A 17,751-nucleotide genomic window follows, 5' to 3' on the forward strand; every position below is an offset into this window, starting at 1 on the left:
CCCTACTGATCAACCAACAGCTAGACTACTTGATACTAGATACATATCCAATGCCTTCACCAAGACCCACTTACATCTGTTATTAATAAAAAGTTGTGCCCTATTTCAACCCAATACCAATGTCCTTTATCTTATTTCTACCCTTGGTTGCCCCCACACATGCTGCGTGCTTCCTGAGCCTGTGCACGCAAATGTCATCTGTTTTGATCCTAGTGAAGCATATATTTTAGATATGTGGACCAAATTTTATGGTGGATGAGATGAAAGCCTTCCACCCATTGCTTCTCCCCACCAAACTTTATCCCAAACCTCTGTCCTTTATGGATTTCAAATCTGTTTTGATGCTTAAATCCTACCCTGTTTATTGCTTCAACCCCCCTCCAAGCTGTTCCCTCTATGAGGTTTCAAATCTGCCCTTACGGGCATGTACAGTGATACCTCAGGTTACATACACTTTAGGTTACATACACTTCAGGTTACAGACTCTGCTAACCCAGAAATAGTGCTTCAGGTTAAGAACTTTGCTTCAGGATGAGAACAGAAATCGTGCTCTGGCGGCACGGCGGCATCAGGAGGCCCCATTAGCTAAAGTGGTCTTCAGGTTAAGAAGAGTTTCAGGTTAAGAACGGACCTCCGGAACGAATTAAGTACTTAACCCGAGGTACCACTGTACTTAGTAGCGATGAAAGCAGCTGCAGAGGTGTTTTGGGATGGAGAAGTGGAACATAGGAAGAGAATTTAACATATCTCATCTGCTGTTTTACATCTCCCCATTGCTTTTTCTGTGAAGAATTTTTTTTTGGGGGGTAGCAAAGGGTATTTCTAATATTTAGTTTGTTCCTTTTGCTCTGATGATAGCTTTGAAAAAAGAACTAAAGCTACATGCTTGGTAAGTCATAGAACCATTCCTAAAAAGCCCTCAGATTCTAAAATATTGAGCTGGATTTCAGGGCCTGTTTTTAAAAGCATAGTAATATTTCAGCCTGAAAGGGCTTACTTTATTAGGCATGTGTGTGCGTGTGTGTGGCAAGTGTGAGAAAAATAGTCCTTAAGTTTCATTCTTTCCTGTGGAGTCATGACCAGATTTTTTTGTATAATTTAGTGGTTAAGATCCATAAAGGGCCTTTGGTATAAATAGTGCCTTCTTACTCAGTGTTTCTGCTCCCTCTGAGGCTGAGTCACATCTACTCACTTTACTGACCAAAACAAACTCGTTTTTCTCCCCTTCAGATTTTCTACGAGGCCAATATAGTGATTTTCCTCACGCGCCTTTGACAGCAGAGTCAGCTGAATTCATATTACATAATCTTTATTTCTGGCTGTACTAAAAGTGGCAAAAAACCCTCTTTCCAAAGTTTAATTTTTCATGCTGCCAACCCTGTATTTCAAGCAGTTAAAGAAATTGTAACAAGACTTGTTAATGGAGTGAATTTAATGTGGAAATTGAGATAATTATGAAACCAAAACCAGGTCATTTTTTGCAGACTCCCTTCTGAGTCATGGCCCACTCCAAGTTAGCACTAGGACTGTGCAATGTTGTTTCATAGAAGACCACCTTGGAGAAAAACCTTCCATTCTAAGGGTATCAGCAGCATTCACTTAATTTTGTTTTAAATGGAGCTTTTGTGTGTTGGCAGCATTGCTAGCACGCATACTGGTATCCCAAGTATGTTCTACCATTCATTTGCATAATGTCTTCTGTGTTGAAACTAGGGTTGAATCCAGAAATTTTCTCTCTGTGGGGCCCCAGGAATTTTGCTGGAGCATGTTATAATTCATGCATGAGGTATATAACATTTTGTAATTTGCTACAACACAACTGTGCATTTATTATTGCTGTGTGCATGCTTAGTTTCTTATGGTCACATTTAGAATGCACAGGGTGGCAGAAAATCATCAGAACTTGAGTTTAACAGCACTAATGCAGAAAAGTGCTTTATCAACGTGAAGGCTGGTTTCTGTGTCCCACTATTTTTGAGGACATAATACAGTGGTACCTTGGTTTACAAACTTAATCTGTTCCAGAAGTCTGTTCTTAAACCGAAACCGTTCTTAAACCAAGGAGCGCTTTCCCTAATGAGGCCTCTCGCTGCCAGTGCCCTTCCCCCGTTCAGATTCCGTCTTAGACCAAGATAAAGTTCTCAAACCGGGACACTATTTCCGGTTTTGTGGAATTTGTGAACCGAGTCGTTCTTAAACCGAGGTACCACTGTATTAATACTACTACTACTACTAATTTATTTATACCACGCCCATCTGGCTGGGCTTCCCCAACCACTCTGGGCAGCTTCCAACCGAATATTAAAAACAATACAGCATCAGACATTAAAAACTTCCCTGAACAGGGCCGCCTTCAGTTGTCTTTTAAAAGTAAAATAGTTGTTTAATTCCTTGACATCTGCTGGGAGGGCGTTCCACAGGGCAGGCACCACTACTGAGAAGGCCCTCTGCCTGGTTCCCTGTAACCTCACTTCTTGCAGCGATGGAACTGCCCGAAGGCCCTCAGCGCTGGACCTCAGTGTCCGGGCTGGATGATGGGGGTGGTGTCTGCTCAGCAACAAATAGTGAGTGAATATCTTTTCCCACTGCTGACCTTTTCATGTTTGTAAAAGAAGAAATGTTCACTAAAATGCTCATGAAATTTTGTGAGGACTTAAAAACAAATCTCAAACTGAAGTGGGAGTGTTTCAAACTGAAGACTGGAAAAATGATATATTGAGAGAAACCAAAACTGACAGAATTATCCATTCTTAAATACAAGTGTTTTGCACCTATTGCCTCTACGAGCAACTGACACTTTATCTCCCTATGTGCCACACATGAAGTCAATATATTGCTATTGGGAAAACTTTCTGTCCTCTTTCCAAGTAGGCAAAATCACTTTATGGAGACAGGCAAATGTATCATCCAGAAATATACTTTTGTGAAAATACCCACAGCATAATAAAAACGACTCCCTTCCCCATTATTTTGTTAAGTGATTTAATATGTGGTTCCTACACTCTGATTCATCAATGAGGTGAGTAATCAAAAAGTAACATGCAGAACTTTGGTAGTGAGTCATAAGACGCCACAAGGAACCCAGAGGCGGAGCTTGAATGCTCAAAAGGGGGAAGTTGAGAAATAAATCAAAGTACCTAATCCCCAGATAGCTCCTCAGATGCTCTGTAAATTCTCAGTAGTTCCAAAGTTAAAAAATATCAGAATCTTAGAGCTCATTTATGAGCTTAGAATCAGAATGCCAACACAGATATTGTTTGAATGCTCATTCCCCTAATTTACCTACTTCATAATGAAAACTAGCATGTCAATGAAACTAGTAGATTATAACCTTTCTCCCTGGCATTGTTATGTTTTACATGCAGAGCCTGGGGTTGAAATGAGGGGCATTCAGACACACAGTGGTTTATGTGGTTTCCTTATGTACATTTAGAGGTGACACTTTCCTAGGAGGGCTATACTGAGTTCTTTTTATGCATGTCTAGATAAACCTTATGTTGCTTCCTAAATTATGTTTTCTTGGGGAAACAACTATCTTGATGGCTACAACATGTTAACCTCATGAAGGAACTTTCTCCTACTCCTATGTGTTACCCGAATGCTTGCAGAGAAATCTTCCAATACAGTTTTTTTGGTGTTTCCCTGGTACAATAGTATTAGTTTTTTCCCTGCTGAAAATTATCTGCCTTGAAAGTAACTCTATATATGTGTGAGTAATTTTTATCTATGCAGGGCGTTTTTGTATTTCTCATACATGGCCACTAGAGCCAGTCTGGAAGTTTGACTTTTTTACTTTCTGCCTTCCTGTTCCAAATTGCATTTGGATAGTAGAACTTTTATATTGTTAATTTGTCACTGCACCATACTGAATGAGAACAGATATTTAGTTAAATCACAGCTGAGGAAACAGAAATGTTTCTATGTAAGTATTTAGGTACACCTGCCTGCAAATATGTAGGTTTTCGACTTCAGCCAATAGGTACAGTTGTGTTGTTTGGTAATTTTAAACTCTGGGTGGAATAGTTTCACAGGGACCCCTCTTTAGATGGTAAGAAGTATTATTTTGCTTCTTTCAAAATGTGAAAAGCTAGCTCTTTGTTTGGGGCTCCTCTTGCTCATTTGGCTGAGTTCAACCCTAGACTTGGCCACAAGGTCCTGTTCTGAGAGCAGCACTAGTGAGGGATAGAAACTTGCTCATCATCACAGTAGCTGAAGAGTCAGATGGTGAGTTCTGTTTTAAAAATAAGACAGGGAATTTCCAATTAAGAGAAAACATGCCTTTGCTAATGAAACTTGCTTTGTGACATTCATAAATCTTTATGGAAGTGCAGTCACCTTTGAACTTATGTGGGAGTTCCAGGGATTGCACATGAAGCCAAAATTGCATATAGCCAGAACAAACCCGGAACCACTCCCATGGCACCATCCCAGAGCCTATGTGCCAAGCAGGCCTTGCCACCTATGCATGGGCTCTGAAAGGTTCCCATGAGACCTCCTAGAGCCCACACAACAGCGCAGAGAGCTTAAAAGCTTTCTCCACAATGGGAGAACTTGGCACAGAAAGGGGATTTAAGCAATCTGCCTTGCTTAATGGGACCTGGGAAGGTCTTGTGAAGGCTCTGGAGGTCTTCGCAAGATTTTGGACAGCCCCATCAGATCTTGCGAGACCTTCCCAGAGCTCGGTAGGCAAGAACTACTGTTCCCAGAGTTCGCTGGGAATAAGGATTGGCTCTTAAACCAGTCTGGGAATTTTAGCTCTGTGTGGAGAATTTCAAGAGAAATTGCATCAGATAAATTTCAGATTGGAGAATACACAAGACCTGTCGGAGAGAGGAACTGACACCTCTCAGTGTCAAAGAGGAACTGACACCTCTCACACCTCTGAGTGAGAGACACCTGCTTGATAATGGATCAGGCTGTGTGTCTTTGCAGCTGTCCAGAAGACCAAGACAGACAAAGGAAGCTGTTGTCATGCCAAGAGAGATAAATGGATTTACAACCAGAGGAGTTGGGAGACGATTGCAGATGGTGGAGATGGCCATTTCCCTTCCAGCTCCAAATCTACAACAAGAAGCCTTTAAACCTCTAACAACTGATGTGGGGGGGGGGGGAATGGAAAAGCAGAGAAAGAAGGACTAGTAGTAAGATCTGCTGGAATCACTGGAGAGAAATTTATCACATTGGACTGGAAAAGGACCATCTTGGATATATTATTAATTATTATAATAATAGTAGAATAATAATTCAAGAGCTACTTCTGGACTTTTTGAGTGGGAAAAAGTGAACCTGAGTTGCCTGGGATGGAAGAGCAAGAAAACAACACCTAGCAGATTGAGAAGTAGCTATATAATATAGCCTGGTGTTATCTTGTAGAGCACTTTTTGGATATTTTGTAATAATTTTTATATATATATTTCAAAATTAACATTTTACAAACTTGATAAACTTCTCCTTCCATGGTTCATTTACATATCATACTCTTCTGCATATTTTACTATAACCATTCAAATCAGTTTTCCACATCCCTCAAAAATTATATTTTATGTTGAAAAAGTGTTACATGGAGGGTTGGAGCATTGATTAACAATTGCCATTTTACATGTCCACTTCTATGTCAAAAAATTATTCTCTGTGTCTGCTGCCCCACTCAATGATTCTCTTGTCTATTAATAACAAAACAAATTACATTAGATAATTCTCTATTGTGCGAAAACAATTCATTGAAATCCATATAGGTAGAAGACAATATTTTTGTTGTGCTTACCCAACTGTTGAGGTGACTGAGGGGATGTGGACAAGCAGGGATGGAAGTGTGGACAGCCAGGGAGGCTGCAGCTGTACACTCAAGCCTGCACCTACCAAAATTCTAAAGTGGCCTGTGGATAAGGCAGAAAAGCAGAAACCTCTTTTGTAAGGGAATAAAAATTTCAGAGCGACTGAAAAGTGATGGAACAAGTACTGGCTGCAGCCTGTGGAATTTGCTTTGAGTTTACTTTGTGGGATGCTGATCCATCAACCTCTACCACCTCCTCAGACTGCCCCTCTCCAAAAATTGTTGCTTGCTGTTGATTGTACTGCACCTGTTGCCTGTATCTCCCAAGTACTTTTGAAGGTCCAGTTTAGTGAGCAAGTTGGCAGATTTTGTCACCAATAAACTCCTCCCCCACACCAATTGCATAGTGCACAAATAAGGAGGTGAGTGGGTATTAGTGTAATGTTAGCCTCATTTGCAATTGTTGTAAGAAGCTGTTCACTTACAGGAAAACTCAATGCTACACAAATGATGATTTTTGAAAACCCAAAACCCCCCACCGGCTTGCCCACAAGCTTACTATTCCTCCAGAATAGAAGCCTGAGGTTTTGCTTTTCAATTTACTTTGCACATAGGTAATCTTAAAGCTTTAGTTGCTTAAGCTGCTGTTTTAGGGGGCAGGTCTCATTTTTGTGAGCCTTGGGGAGGGCAGGTTTATTGCTCCATTGATTAGTATTCTGCCTGGTTGCTGCCTACTGCTTTGGAGTCAGCTTGTAGCCATTGCCTGGCAACCACAATGTAAAAGTACAACAGCAGCTCTGGAGTGCAAACATGCTGCTTGCAAGTAACTCTCAGCCTCATCTTTCTCCTGCAAGGCAAAGAAGGATTAAAAGAAGGCACATGGGCACATAAAACAAGGAGAGAATAGAACTACAGGTTGAATGCACAAGAAGGTCCTTTAGGTCTTTTGGAACATTTGGGCTTCCTGAACTAAGGTTTGGTCTATCTGTTTTATATTTCCTCTTTTACTCCTCCCACCCTGTAAAGTATGTGTTGGTGAGAATATTCAATAAGCTTCTGGAAGTGAGCTTGCCAGGCATAGATTTGCTTTCCTATTTCTGACTTTTCCCCATTCCTTCCTGTAAATCTTCAGGTCAAATAACAGTAAGCCACCTTTCTCAGGGCAACAGGGGCATGGCCTTTGTACAGCTGCATGTTTATTTCTGGTATGCTTATTTCTGGGGAAACATTTCCTCCCAAACTTCTTTCTCACAAGCAGAGTAGATAGTGTTCAGCAGAAGAGAATTGATGCATCAAATAGTGGTGTCTGGTGGGGTGGAAAGCAAAGAGACCAAAAGTGCATGGAGCTGGAACCAATGACAGGTGGAACCAACTCATTCTAGTTTTGTCTCCATCCCCATCGTTCAGCCCGGACACTGAGCTCCAGTGTCGAGGGCCTTCTGGCGGTTCCCTCATTGCGAGTAGTGAGGTTACAGGGAACCAGACAGAGGGGCTTCTCAGTAGTGGCACCCACCCTGTGGAACGCCCTCCCATCAGATGTCAAGAAAATAAGCAGCTATCCTATTTTTAAAAGACATCTGAAGGCAGCCCTGTTTAGGGAAGTTTATTTTAATATTTAATGCTGTATTGTTTTTAACACTCGATTGGGAGCCACCCAGAGTGGCTGGGGAAACTCAGCCAGATGGGCAGGGTATAAATATATCATCATCATCACCACCATCATCATCCTCTCTGGTGAGTTCTACAAAGACAACAAAGAGACTACAGAGGAGGAAACTGATAACCTGTATCATTCCATTGACTAGTTGTAAGTCAGAAGGTGGCAGATGCAGTGTGGCTGCAGGCAGTTTGAGACTGAGTGTCCCATTCACCCTAGTGACTTAGCCTCCAGTGGCATCATGACCTCTCCTCACCTAATAAGCATAATAAATTTCATTGGGAGCAGTTGCTCCCTGGTTTCATTTGTAAAGGTAAAGGGACCCCTGACTGTTAAGTCCAGTCGCGGACGACTCTGGGGTTGCGGCGCTCATCTCGCTTTACTGGCTGAGGGAGCCAGTGTTTGTCCGCAGACAGCTTCCGGGTCATGTGGCCAGCATGACTAAGCCACTTCTGGTGAATCAGAGCAGCACACGGAAATGCTGTTTACCTATTTATCTACTTGCACTTGACTTGCTTTCGAACTGCTAGGTGGGCAGGAGCTGGGACCGAACAACGGGAGCTCACCCTGTCGCTGGGATTCGAACCGCCGACCTTCCGATCAGCAAGCCCTAGGCTCAGTGGTTTAGACCACAGTGCCACCCGCGTCCCCCCAGTTTCATTTGTAGGTAGAGGTAAAAGATGTATGACTCTCTGCACCACAAATCAGCTGTCTCTTGTGACTGACACAGGTTGCCAAAGATAAAGAATATAAACCTTTTATATATCACAGGTACCCAGGCACATTCTTTCAAACTTAAATTGCTGTGATTTTGCTATCTCTGCTTGTTTTAGAAAGTGCACAAAAAGGAAGTGAACAGATGTGTGTATACACCTAGCACATCCTCGTAACTCAAACTGGGAGTAACAGCTTGCTGAGTCCACAGTGAACTGTTACTTCTTTGCAAATGAATGGTTAATGTGTATGCAAATTGCCAGGCCTCCAAGGAATTCAATCTGTCATGTTCTCTTTTTGGACTCCCAATTGGGGTTTGCATTTAGAAATATATATATTCTTTGACTGGCAGTTGAAGGTTCTATCAAAGACTTAGGTTTCTTGGGCATTGTGATGTCAGCCTGGAAAAATATGATGGATGAGTTTCACTTTGGGTAGATTACCTCATGGGAATTTCTCCCAACCTTGCAGGCATACTGAGTTGCTCATGTCTGAGGTCTCTGACAGTTTTTAGTGCTTTAAGAAAGTGCATTAATTTAGCTAGTGATTCAGTATAGTTTGCACTTGGCAGCCATGTTTGCTTTTATGGTTGTAGCATTTTCAAGATTTCCTCCTGTCTCTCCACTCAGCCTTCCCTTTCAGTGCATTGAAAAACGTTTGGAGTGAACAAGGTGGCTTGCTTGGCATGGATTTTGGTACCCCATTTCCTATAGGATAGGTGCAGTTGAGGTACTGGCAATTATGCAAGCTGAATTTCCTAACTGAAATAGGAGGCTTGACTTTGCTGGTAGCACCAAAAAAGGACTGGACTTGTAGTAGGTCTAACATACAGTTAGGAATAACTAAGACTTGTGACTTGTGAAGAAGGGAGCTTTCCTTATGGCTAGATTCACACTGTAGCACTAAATCCAGAAGTGGAAGACGCTCAAAGAAGAGGTGATAAGTAATACTGAATCAAATGCATAAATCATGAAATTATTCAAGCCTTATACTGAATACGATCATTGGTTCTGTCTGGTGTGTTGTATGTCTGTTGACTAGTAATGGTTCTGCTGACTAGTAGAGGGTTTCAGACAACTATTTTCGTAGCAACAGTTTCTTAAAATCTCTTTACACTGATAATACCAGGTAATGAAGCTCCTTGCATGCAAATATATGCTCTTCCCCTCAGCTACACCCCTTCCCCTTACCATTTTTTTTAATCTCATGCTGATCCTGCTAGTCTCTAGTCAACAACTCGGACTTGCAGTTATAAGGCCACAGGTATTGGCACATTCTCCTCATGCTTTGCATATGTCAGATATGCTGATTCAACTATAGGCACTTGAAAAATTCCTCATATGAGAGCACCCTAATGTCTCGTTATACTTCCATGAAGTAGCACTCATTTATTTGTGACACAAGTGAATCAAAGAACCAATGATAAAAGCTTAACAGCTACCAGCCCCAACAATACCGTGTAATGCTTTGCTTTGTGTGTTCCATGAACCTGGGGAGAAAGTAGGACTTAACTGAATCCTTTTATGTCTTCCAGAGCCTTGGATCAGCAGACAAGAAGGACTTGTATCCATCAAAGTAAGTTTTATATTCTTCTGTGTGTGGTTTCAATGGCATTTAAAATTTTAAATTTAAATGTGTTAATAATTGCAATCTTAATAGTATAAGCAAAATCTGTTTTTCTTCTGCATTGTTTGTCTCTGATATGTTAGAGCAGGGATGGCTAACCTGTGGCTATCCACTTGTTAAGTCACAACTCTCAGAGTCCCTGCCAGTTGACTATTCCAACAGCATCTGGAGAGACACAAGTTAGGTAACTCTGGATTAGAGGAAGGAGAGCCAACTAGAATCTATCACAGTGGACATGATAGTAACGTGATAACCTTACCATAAATGACACAAGGTGGTTGTTGTAATCAGGGATGCCACAGGGATGCCATCTTCATGTAGCTGCTGTCTGAACAGGTTTGTTTTTAGTTCAGCCAACCTGAGCAGCCATAATTCAGTACCCAGCACTAAAAAAAAATATCCCAAGCTTTGGTAATTGCTGTGGACCGTTACAACATATCACCACCAACAAGGATTATTCAGAACAATTGTTCAGTGTTCTGATTGTTCAAGACTGCTCTTGTGTCAGCTCCCAGTTCCTTCTGCATGTGCAGGGCACGACTTTATTGCCTTGCATTTGTGGTGTGGTGTGATATTTAACCAGAAGAGTTCTGTTAAGAGAGATTGGCCCACAGCTATGAAGCTTTTTTCCTGTGGTCATTCATTACAGTATTTTCTGGGGGAAAGTATCACATTCCTTTTTGATACTTGGTAATAGAGAAGGAAGTTGTTAGAGTCCTTTAGCGGCATTATTTTAATTCACTGCCCTTTAAGATTTGTTTTTTCTGTCTGGTTTTAAACACAATGTTTGCTTGACATTTTGGATATAGGGCAGAATACAGATGTAAATGTAACAGTATGTTCCTAAAATATTACAAATGAATCTGGATTTTTAATGTTTCCACTTGAGCATCTTTTGCTGGATATGCCTGTTATGCATTTGCTGTCCCAAATCACATGGAAATTAATTTTGTGGCATATTTTTTAAATCTTTAAATAACAACAACTATATTTAAATGCATAGAACTAATGTTTATATTGTTGTACAGTCAATTTCTTACATATGTGGAGGAGAATAAGCAAATGTGTATGACAAGAGGTTCCCAACTATCCATATTCTTATCTACTTTTTTGTTCGGTACTCTTTGTTCTGGGTCTTCCTTTGTCACATGGGAAATGTAAGCATGTAGCAGAGAAATGTGAAAATAGGGCATATTGTCCTTTGACAATGCCACACAGGCACCTGTGGCATAAGTGTGCACTTGGTGTGAGGCAAGAAGTGCAGGTACACCTGAGTTTGGTTCTCCCTACCCCTCAGAATAATCTTGCTAACTAGCCATTATCTTATCATGATGTTGAAAAATGCCACCTACATAAGAATAGGTTTCTAAATCAGCATTTGGATTTTTTAAATTTAGAACTATTAGTCTACTTGCTTCGGGGCATTTTTTAATTGCTAGTTCAGGGAAAGGGAATGAGAGCTTCCAGCACCTGGTAGTTTTCACAACTGCTCCCCTTCCTATGCCGCTGGCAGCATGGTTCCATCAGGAGGTTAAGGTACACTGTCTTGAATGATGTGAACTACATTAGTCAGTCTTGGCATTTTTGCTGAGTCATGTAGCATCACTATGACATTGGGATTTTAAAGATGTACAATGAATGCTGATCCTAATGATGTGCTTATTCAGAATGGTTTTGCTCTTGGCAGAACTGGGTCTTTTCTATAAGTAGGAGACCTGCACATCCCAGTAAGTCAAGCTTATATACCTACCTACTTAGCAAGACTTTGCTACCTGCAGCTATCCTATAGACAGATCTTCATCCGACATCTATAAAGATGTTGTATATGACAATAGTGTTCAACCTTTTCATATACTGGACCAACCTTTAGTCTCAACCAGCAACATTCAACACACACTACTATATCCACATTTTCTGTCACCTCGTATTTCTGGTATTCCCATTTCTTTTCTTTAAAAGCAATAACAAATAAATAATGCTTGGTGGCAAAATTGACACAATAATCTTATTTTCCCACTGTGCAGTCAAAGTTCATTTTAACTTATTGTATCTTTATCATATCTTGTAACCTTACTGTACACCAGTTAGAGGTTCCAAAAGGACCTCTCCAATGGACAGTAAAATGGCAGGTGTGATTCGGTGTAAGCAAGGGCAAAGTGATGTATGTTGCCACAAAAGAAATCTCAGTTTTAAATATAGGTTTAAGGGGTCTGAACTATGGTGAATGACCAGGAATTGGACCTTGGGATCATAGTGGATAGCTTATTGAAGATGTTGACACAGTGTGTGGCAGCTGCGAAAAAGTCAGATTCCGTGCTAAATATCATGACAAAAGGCATTGACAATAAAACTGCTGATATCATAATGTTGTTATACAAATCTATGGTGCAGCCACATTTGTAATACTGTGTATAGTTTTGGTTACCTCACCTCAGAGAAGCTATTACAGAGTTGGAAAAGTTTAAGAAAATGAAGTTAAAATGATCAAGGGGATGGAGTGACTCCTCTGTGAGGGAAAGTTGCAGAGTTTGGGACTTTGAAGTTTAGGGGAAAGGCAAATAAGAGGTGACATGATAGAAGTTTATAAAATTGTGTATTGTATGGAGAAAAGTTTCTCTCTCATAATACTAGAACTCATGAACATTCAGTGAAGCTGAACGTTGGAAGATTCAGAACAGATAGAGGAATGTACTTATTCACACAGTGAATAGATAAACTCTGGAACTTACTCCCATAGGAGGCAGTGATGACCACCAAAGTAGATTGCGTTAGAAGATGATTAGATAAATTCATGGAGAAGAATACTATCAAAAGTTACTAGCTATGATGGCTACGTTCCTGCTTTCAGACTTCCCACAGGTATCTGGTTGGCCATTATGAGAACAGGATGCTGGACTTGATGAGCCACTGGCCTGATCCAGCAGGCTCTTCTTGTGCTCTTATCTTACCTTCTTCCTATGGTTTTAAGCAGTGTATAAACTGTAGAAATGAATAAAATAAAACATAATTCAATCCCTCACTGCTGGGATTGAATACTCCATTGGAGATCTGCATTGCCCACTGCAAATGCACGCCTCCTTTTTGGGATGCTCATGCATCTCTAATTAGAATCCTCAACATCAGAGTGGAGGGGAGTGTTTGATGGATTTGCCCTCCTCCCTCACCTATGCCAGTGGCAGTTCATTCTATCTTGGCCTCAGGAGTGGGGTAAAGAGCAGTTCTGCCATTTAACTGTATCCTCTCTCATCTGTGCTGTACCACAAATCTATGAACCCAAATGGTTTTTATTTACATTTAAGGTTACATGTAGTTATGCTGTCCATGGAAGTGAATGTTCTAGTGAAGGGCAAACCTTGGTTGCATAGATTGTACTGTTCCTTGAACTGTAGAATTGTTAAGAGGCAAGATAGCATTGTCTTCTTTAAAGCCCGGTACATTATTTTTGTTTTCCTCCTCAGCTTGCAAAGTCTTTTCCAGGTTAGACAATGGGCAGCTGAAAGCTTATGTATGTTTCAATAAATTGGTTGTCAACAACATGTTGCTTAAGTAGGGAGAGATACTTAGAGGTGTTCAGGAAACCTAGCCTCTGAGCTAGGCAGTGGACAAAGGAGTTAACAGGTCAATCTGTGTCTAGCACAGCATGCATGGTTAGCCTTGGGTGTCAGCAAATTAAGTAAGCTGCTGTGTCTCATATTTAATACCTTCTGTGTTGAATATTTCATTTAGAAAAGCAAAAGCTGTCCCTGGTGACAGCTGGCAATTTCTCCTGCCCTTTCTCCCTGGCCATCTCCTAATGGGGAGCATGACAAGGGTGTCACTTGCTCAACAGGCAGTTGAAATAATAAAAACTTCCTCCACAATCTTTTGCTTCTGTTCAGAGTGATAAAATCAGACTGAGACATTTTGAGAAGGGGCTCTAACACTTGGAAGCTTAACCCTACATTTTTATTACTGACAGCTGATTTAAACCTGCCTGGATTTTCTGCATACCTGCCATATCCAAGGCTGCCTCAAACCTTAATCATCAGTTAAATTGTTGCTTTAAATGACACTGTATGGGAATTAGTTTTGCAGTATTCGGATTTGAGCTGTCCAACAGTATAGGAGAGACAGTTTGTTCAATTTATGCATGCCATTCTATTAGGCACTAGAAGAGATGATCAAGATCACTGCACACAGACCAATTTTGAAACTTTTGAGCCATGTCTACAATTAGGATGTTCAAACTTAACGTGGAGCATTGTCTTTGGTCAGCCCTTGAACGCTTGAGTCATAGCAAACTATTATTCTAAATAATATCATTATTATTGTTCTATCATATTGTATTTTCAAGACAAGGCCATATCTCTGCCTAGAGTTTGGTTCCTATCTCAAAAATTGTTAGTTTAATCAAGCTCAATTTATTTATTTGTTTATTTCTCTCTCTCTGTCTTGTGTTCTATAGCTTTGAATTGATTGAGATTACATTGGGATACTTTTTACTGCTTTGGTTGCTATAGAAACACGTGTCCCCCGCCATAGTTTGTAACAAACATGGCCTCTTCTAAAATTTTAGTCCCATTTCAACCCACTTTTTAAAACCTGCTTGGCCAGGACTCTCATTGCCGTAAGTGGCTAGGACAATTCAATATTATTATTATTATTATTATTATTATTATTATTATTATTATTATTATTATTATTACTGCACTGGCATAGAGAGGGAGACTTGAATGCTGGTTTATCAAACCATAAGGTGAACTTTTTCCTGCCATGCTGCCCTCTACCCATCCTAAAGGGACCACCCTGAAGAGCAACAACAGAGAAGTCATTCTCCTTGGCCATTCAGGTCTTGGCCTCTCTTTGAGTCAGGGTCATTGGTGGTGGTGGTTAATGACTGGTCACTGCCAGTTAATGAGCAGTTGAAGGTGAACAAAATGAAACAAAATGAAAGAATGCATGGCTAGCAGAAAGACCTTGGTGTACTCCAGTGGATTCCTTATACCCCCAACATGAATTCATTGTAGGCCATGGCTGAAAACCATTTGTATGTGATAAAAAACCCAAGAATTAAAACGTAAAAAGGGGGTCAGGGGTTGTGTGATGAGGAATTGCATTGATGCCTACCAAAGAGGCTGGGCAGGGAAGTGTGCATCCCTATGTCAAATCTGACAACCATCACCAAAATTAATGCAGACAGTGCTATCATAACTTCATTCTTAACGTGATCAAGCAAATAGATGTAATAGGTATGATGCTCACACTTTATCTTCAGTGAGTGAAAAATAGTGAAGTCCTCCTTCAAATAATGGATGTGCTCTTTAGTCCATACTAAGCTAAAGTAAGGATATTGTGCTTGGTGTTTAGAATTGGCCACATCTGTTCACATCTACTCTCTGTTTAGTACAGGGAAATATGCAAAGGTATTGTCTTTGGAGTTTTTCAATAGTGAAGCCATGTGGCTCTAAGTGATGGAAAATATTTCCTTATGAATAGGGAAAGTGCAGCAGAACCCAAAGGGCAAAATGATCAGCGATCCTTAGTCTAGGGGTGCCAGACAGTAGTTTTCTTTGTTTTTCTGCTTGGATAGAGGTAGGATGAGTGCACAAAAATTGTAAACCTATATGGCTGCAGGAAGGTCTGAGAGAAAAAACAGCTGAAGGAGGAGGAGAGGACAGAGGGTGAAGAAAGAGCTGTGAGTGGAGGGAGGACCCTATTCCCACCCCTTGGACACCCTGGGAAACTCAACAAACCTGCTGTACCTGGGTGTAGAGAGTTCAGCTTAATGGGACACATCTGTGGGTAGCCGGTGAAGGTCTTATCTACCTTGTGTCTGCCTATAGAAAGCAAGTCTAGAGTGAGAGCCTAGGGTTATGCCTGCTGTTTCCAGGAACACATCTCGCTGTGAGACTTGTGGGTGAGCTGAGAGTTTGTTGGACCTTGGGTGAGAACCCAGAGGCTGAGAGGGTATGTCAGAAGAAAAATGAAATGATATTGATTTATATATATTAGTAACTTTGTGTTAATGGAACATTTTTATATGAAACTGTGCATTTTTGTAACGTTTTCTGTTGCTGTTTCAGTTTTTTGTACACCACTTAGAGATATATTTTAATAAATTAAGTGGTATAGAAATTAAATTTAAAAATAAGTAGGTTATGGTCCATAGGGACTGGACAATGACTTGCCCAAACTGAAGGATAAGCAACTGGTTAAGAAGCAGGAGGCTGAGAGTAAAATATATGGACAGTTTGCCTGAGGAGGGTTGGACATTTTTGCAAGGCAGTCCCCTTAGTTTGAAATGATGACTCTACACAAATAAGTTTTTGACATCATATTTTACTGAGAATAATACCCGCACTATGTATAATCATGTACTGTAAGGGGGAAATGTTCTAGGTGGGGTGGATTATCAACATTAACAAAAAAAACCATAGTACTATATGAAGTAAACAATACTGCTGCGTGAGCTTAACAAATGGGATATTACCTCTCACAAAATACTTCAATAAGAATTTTGCATTCATTTTCCCAGCAGGAAGTTACACCTGCTATTGCTTCAATTTGAAAATAGCAGAGCTGGGGCCAAGCATCACTCACAAAATTTCTGGCAGTTTTGTCAAAATCTGCAAGGCCTGTTTGAATTTAGAACATTTGCTGGCTGGCCATGGTTATTAAATCATCCCATGCTGCAGTATGATATACAGTGGTACCTTGGGTTAAGAACTTAATTCGTTCTGGAGGTCCGTTCTTAACCTGAAACTGTTCTTAACCTGAGATACCACTTTAGCTAATGGGCCTCCCGCTGCCACCGCCGCACAATTTCTGTTCTCATCCTGAAGTAAAGTTCTTAACCCGAGGTACTATTTCTGGGTTAGCGGAGTCTGTAACCTGAAGCGTCTGTAACCTGAAGCGTCTGTAACTCGAGGTACCACTGTATGACATATTTGCATGTACAAGTGTTCTTTAAGCCTGTGTGCAAGAATTACAAAGAAGTATTCACAATATCTAGTACATTTTGTAATTTCTTCTGATAAAAATCTGCTGCCCAGTTCTGGGGAGAATAAAAAACAGGACAAGAATTCTCCTGAGATTTTAAACCAACTCTAATTTCAGTTAGGAATGGGAAACAATTTATTTGGTTCTCATTTTAATGTAAACCTAACTAATTCATATTTTCTGAACTGTCCATTGAAATTAGCATTTTTCCATATTTTGCAGTGCAGTACTTATGCCTAATAATGCACACAAAAATGCCTATATTGGTGAAAACAACATACAAAAATACACTATTTTAAGATATATAATACTTGCAAAATGTATATATTAGGCAAAAATGCATACATTAGGGGTAAAATGCACAGGAACCCTAATGAATTTTTGTGTGGACCCTTTTTTGAAAATTGCAAAATGATGCAGAAATGGAAAACTGAGAAAATCAAATTTCACAGGTGTATCCATCTGTCATGTAAATTCCTTTCCCAGTACCCAACCATTTATATTTTATTTGTTCAGTAGTCTTTATCCTTTGCAATAGATCTCCTCAGTTAATTTCCACCTCTTACTCCCATTCAACTTCTGTTCACATCTGTGATCTACAACCTTCTTGTATCTGAAAAGGCCACATTTCTGAATCATAAATCCACTCATGCATTAGGAGTTTTGATCCTCATTTCTCTTGCTCTAAGTCAGAATGAGGCAGAAAACTGGTAGCAGTTTTCAGATTGTGCTCAGCTGGTCTTTGTGCTGAATATTATATGATCAATTTAACCAGCACTTGAACAGAACACACACTTCAAAAATGGAATGTACAGTCACAATGCCTGTGCATTTTCAATGCCTCTAGGCCGCAGAGACTGTTTTTTGAATTACAATTACATGATTTACAATTGGAATATAGTCCTGGTAAACACTTAGTAATTATGTATACTTTGTCCAGAGCTTATAATGGGACTGAGGTTGAAGCAAATTCTGATTCTGGAGTAGTACATGTAAATTTGAC

General features: G+C 40.3%; 1 protein-coding gene across 12 annotated transcripts in view; it reads left to right on the forward strand.

Annotated features, from left to right (window-relative positions):
* The window catches only part of LOC310831043 (ankyrin repeat and fibronectin type-III domain-containing protein 1-like), a 350,791-nt gene that overhangs the window by 205,070 nt on the left and 127,970 nt on the right, over positions 1-17,751 (forward strand). For 10 of the 12 annotated variants that reach the window (XM_083711065.1, XM_083711073.1, XM_083711075.1 and 7 more), the window contains one exon: positions 9,679-9,719. In XM_083711065.1, the coding sequence (XP_083567191.1) occupies positions 9,679-9,719 (41 nt within the window). Of the gene's footprint in view, positions 1-6,571; positions 6,748-9,678; positions 9,720-17,751 lie in introns of those variants that run through there. The other 2 variants (XM_083711067.1, XM_083711070.1) reach the window with 2 other exon arrangements.

This window comes from Podarcis gaigeae (genome assembly GCF_964106915.1).
Source record: "Podarcis gaigeae genome assembly, chromosome: 14".
Classification (NCBI taxonomy): Eukaryota; Metazoa; Chordata; class Lepidosauria; order Squamata; family Lacertidae; genus Podarcis; species Podarcis gaigeae.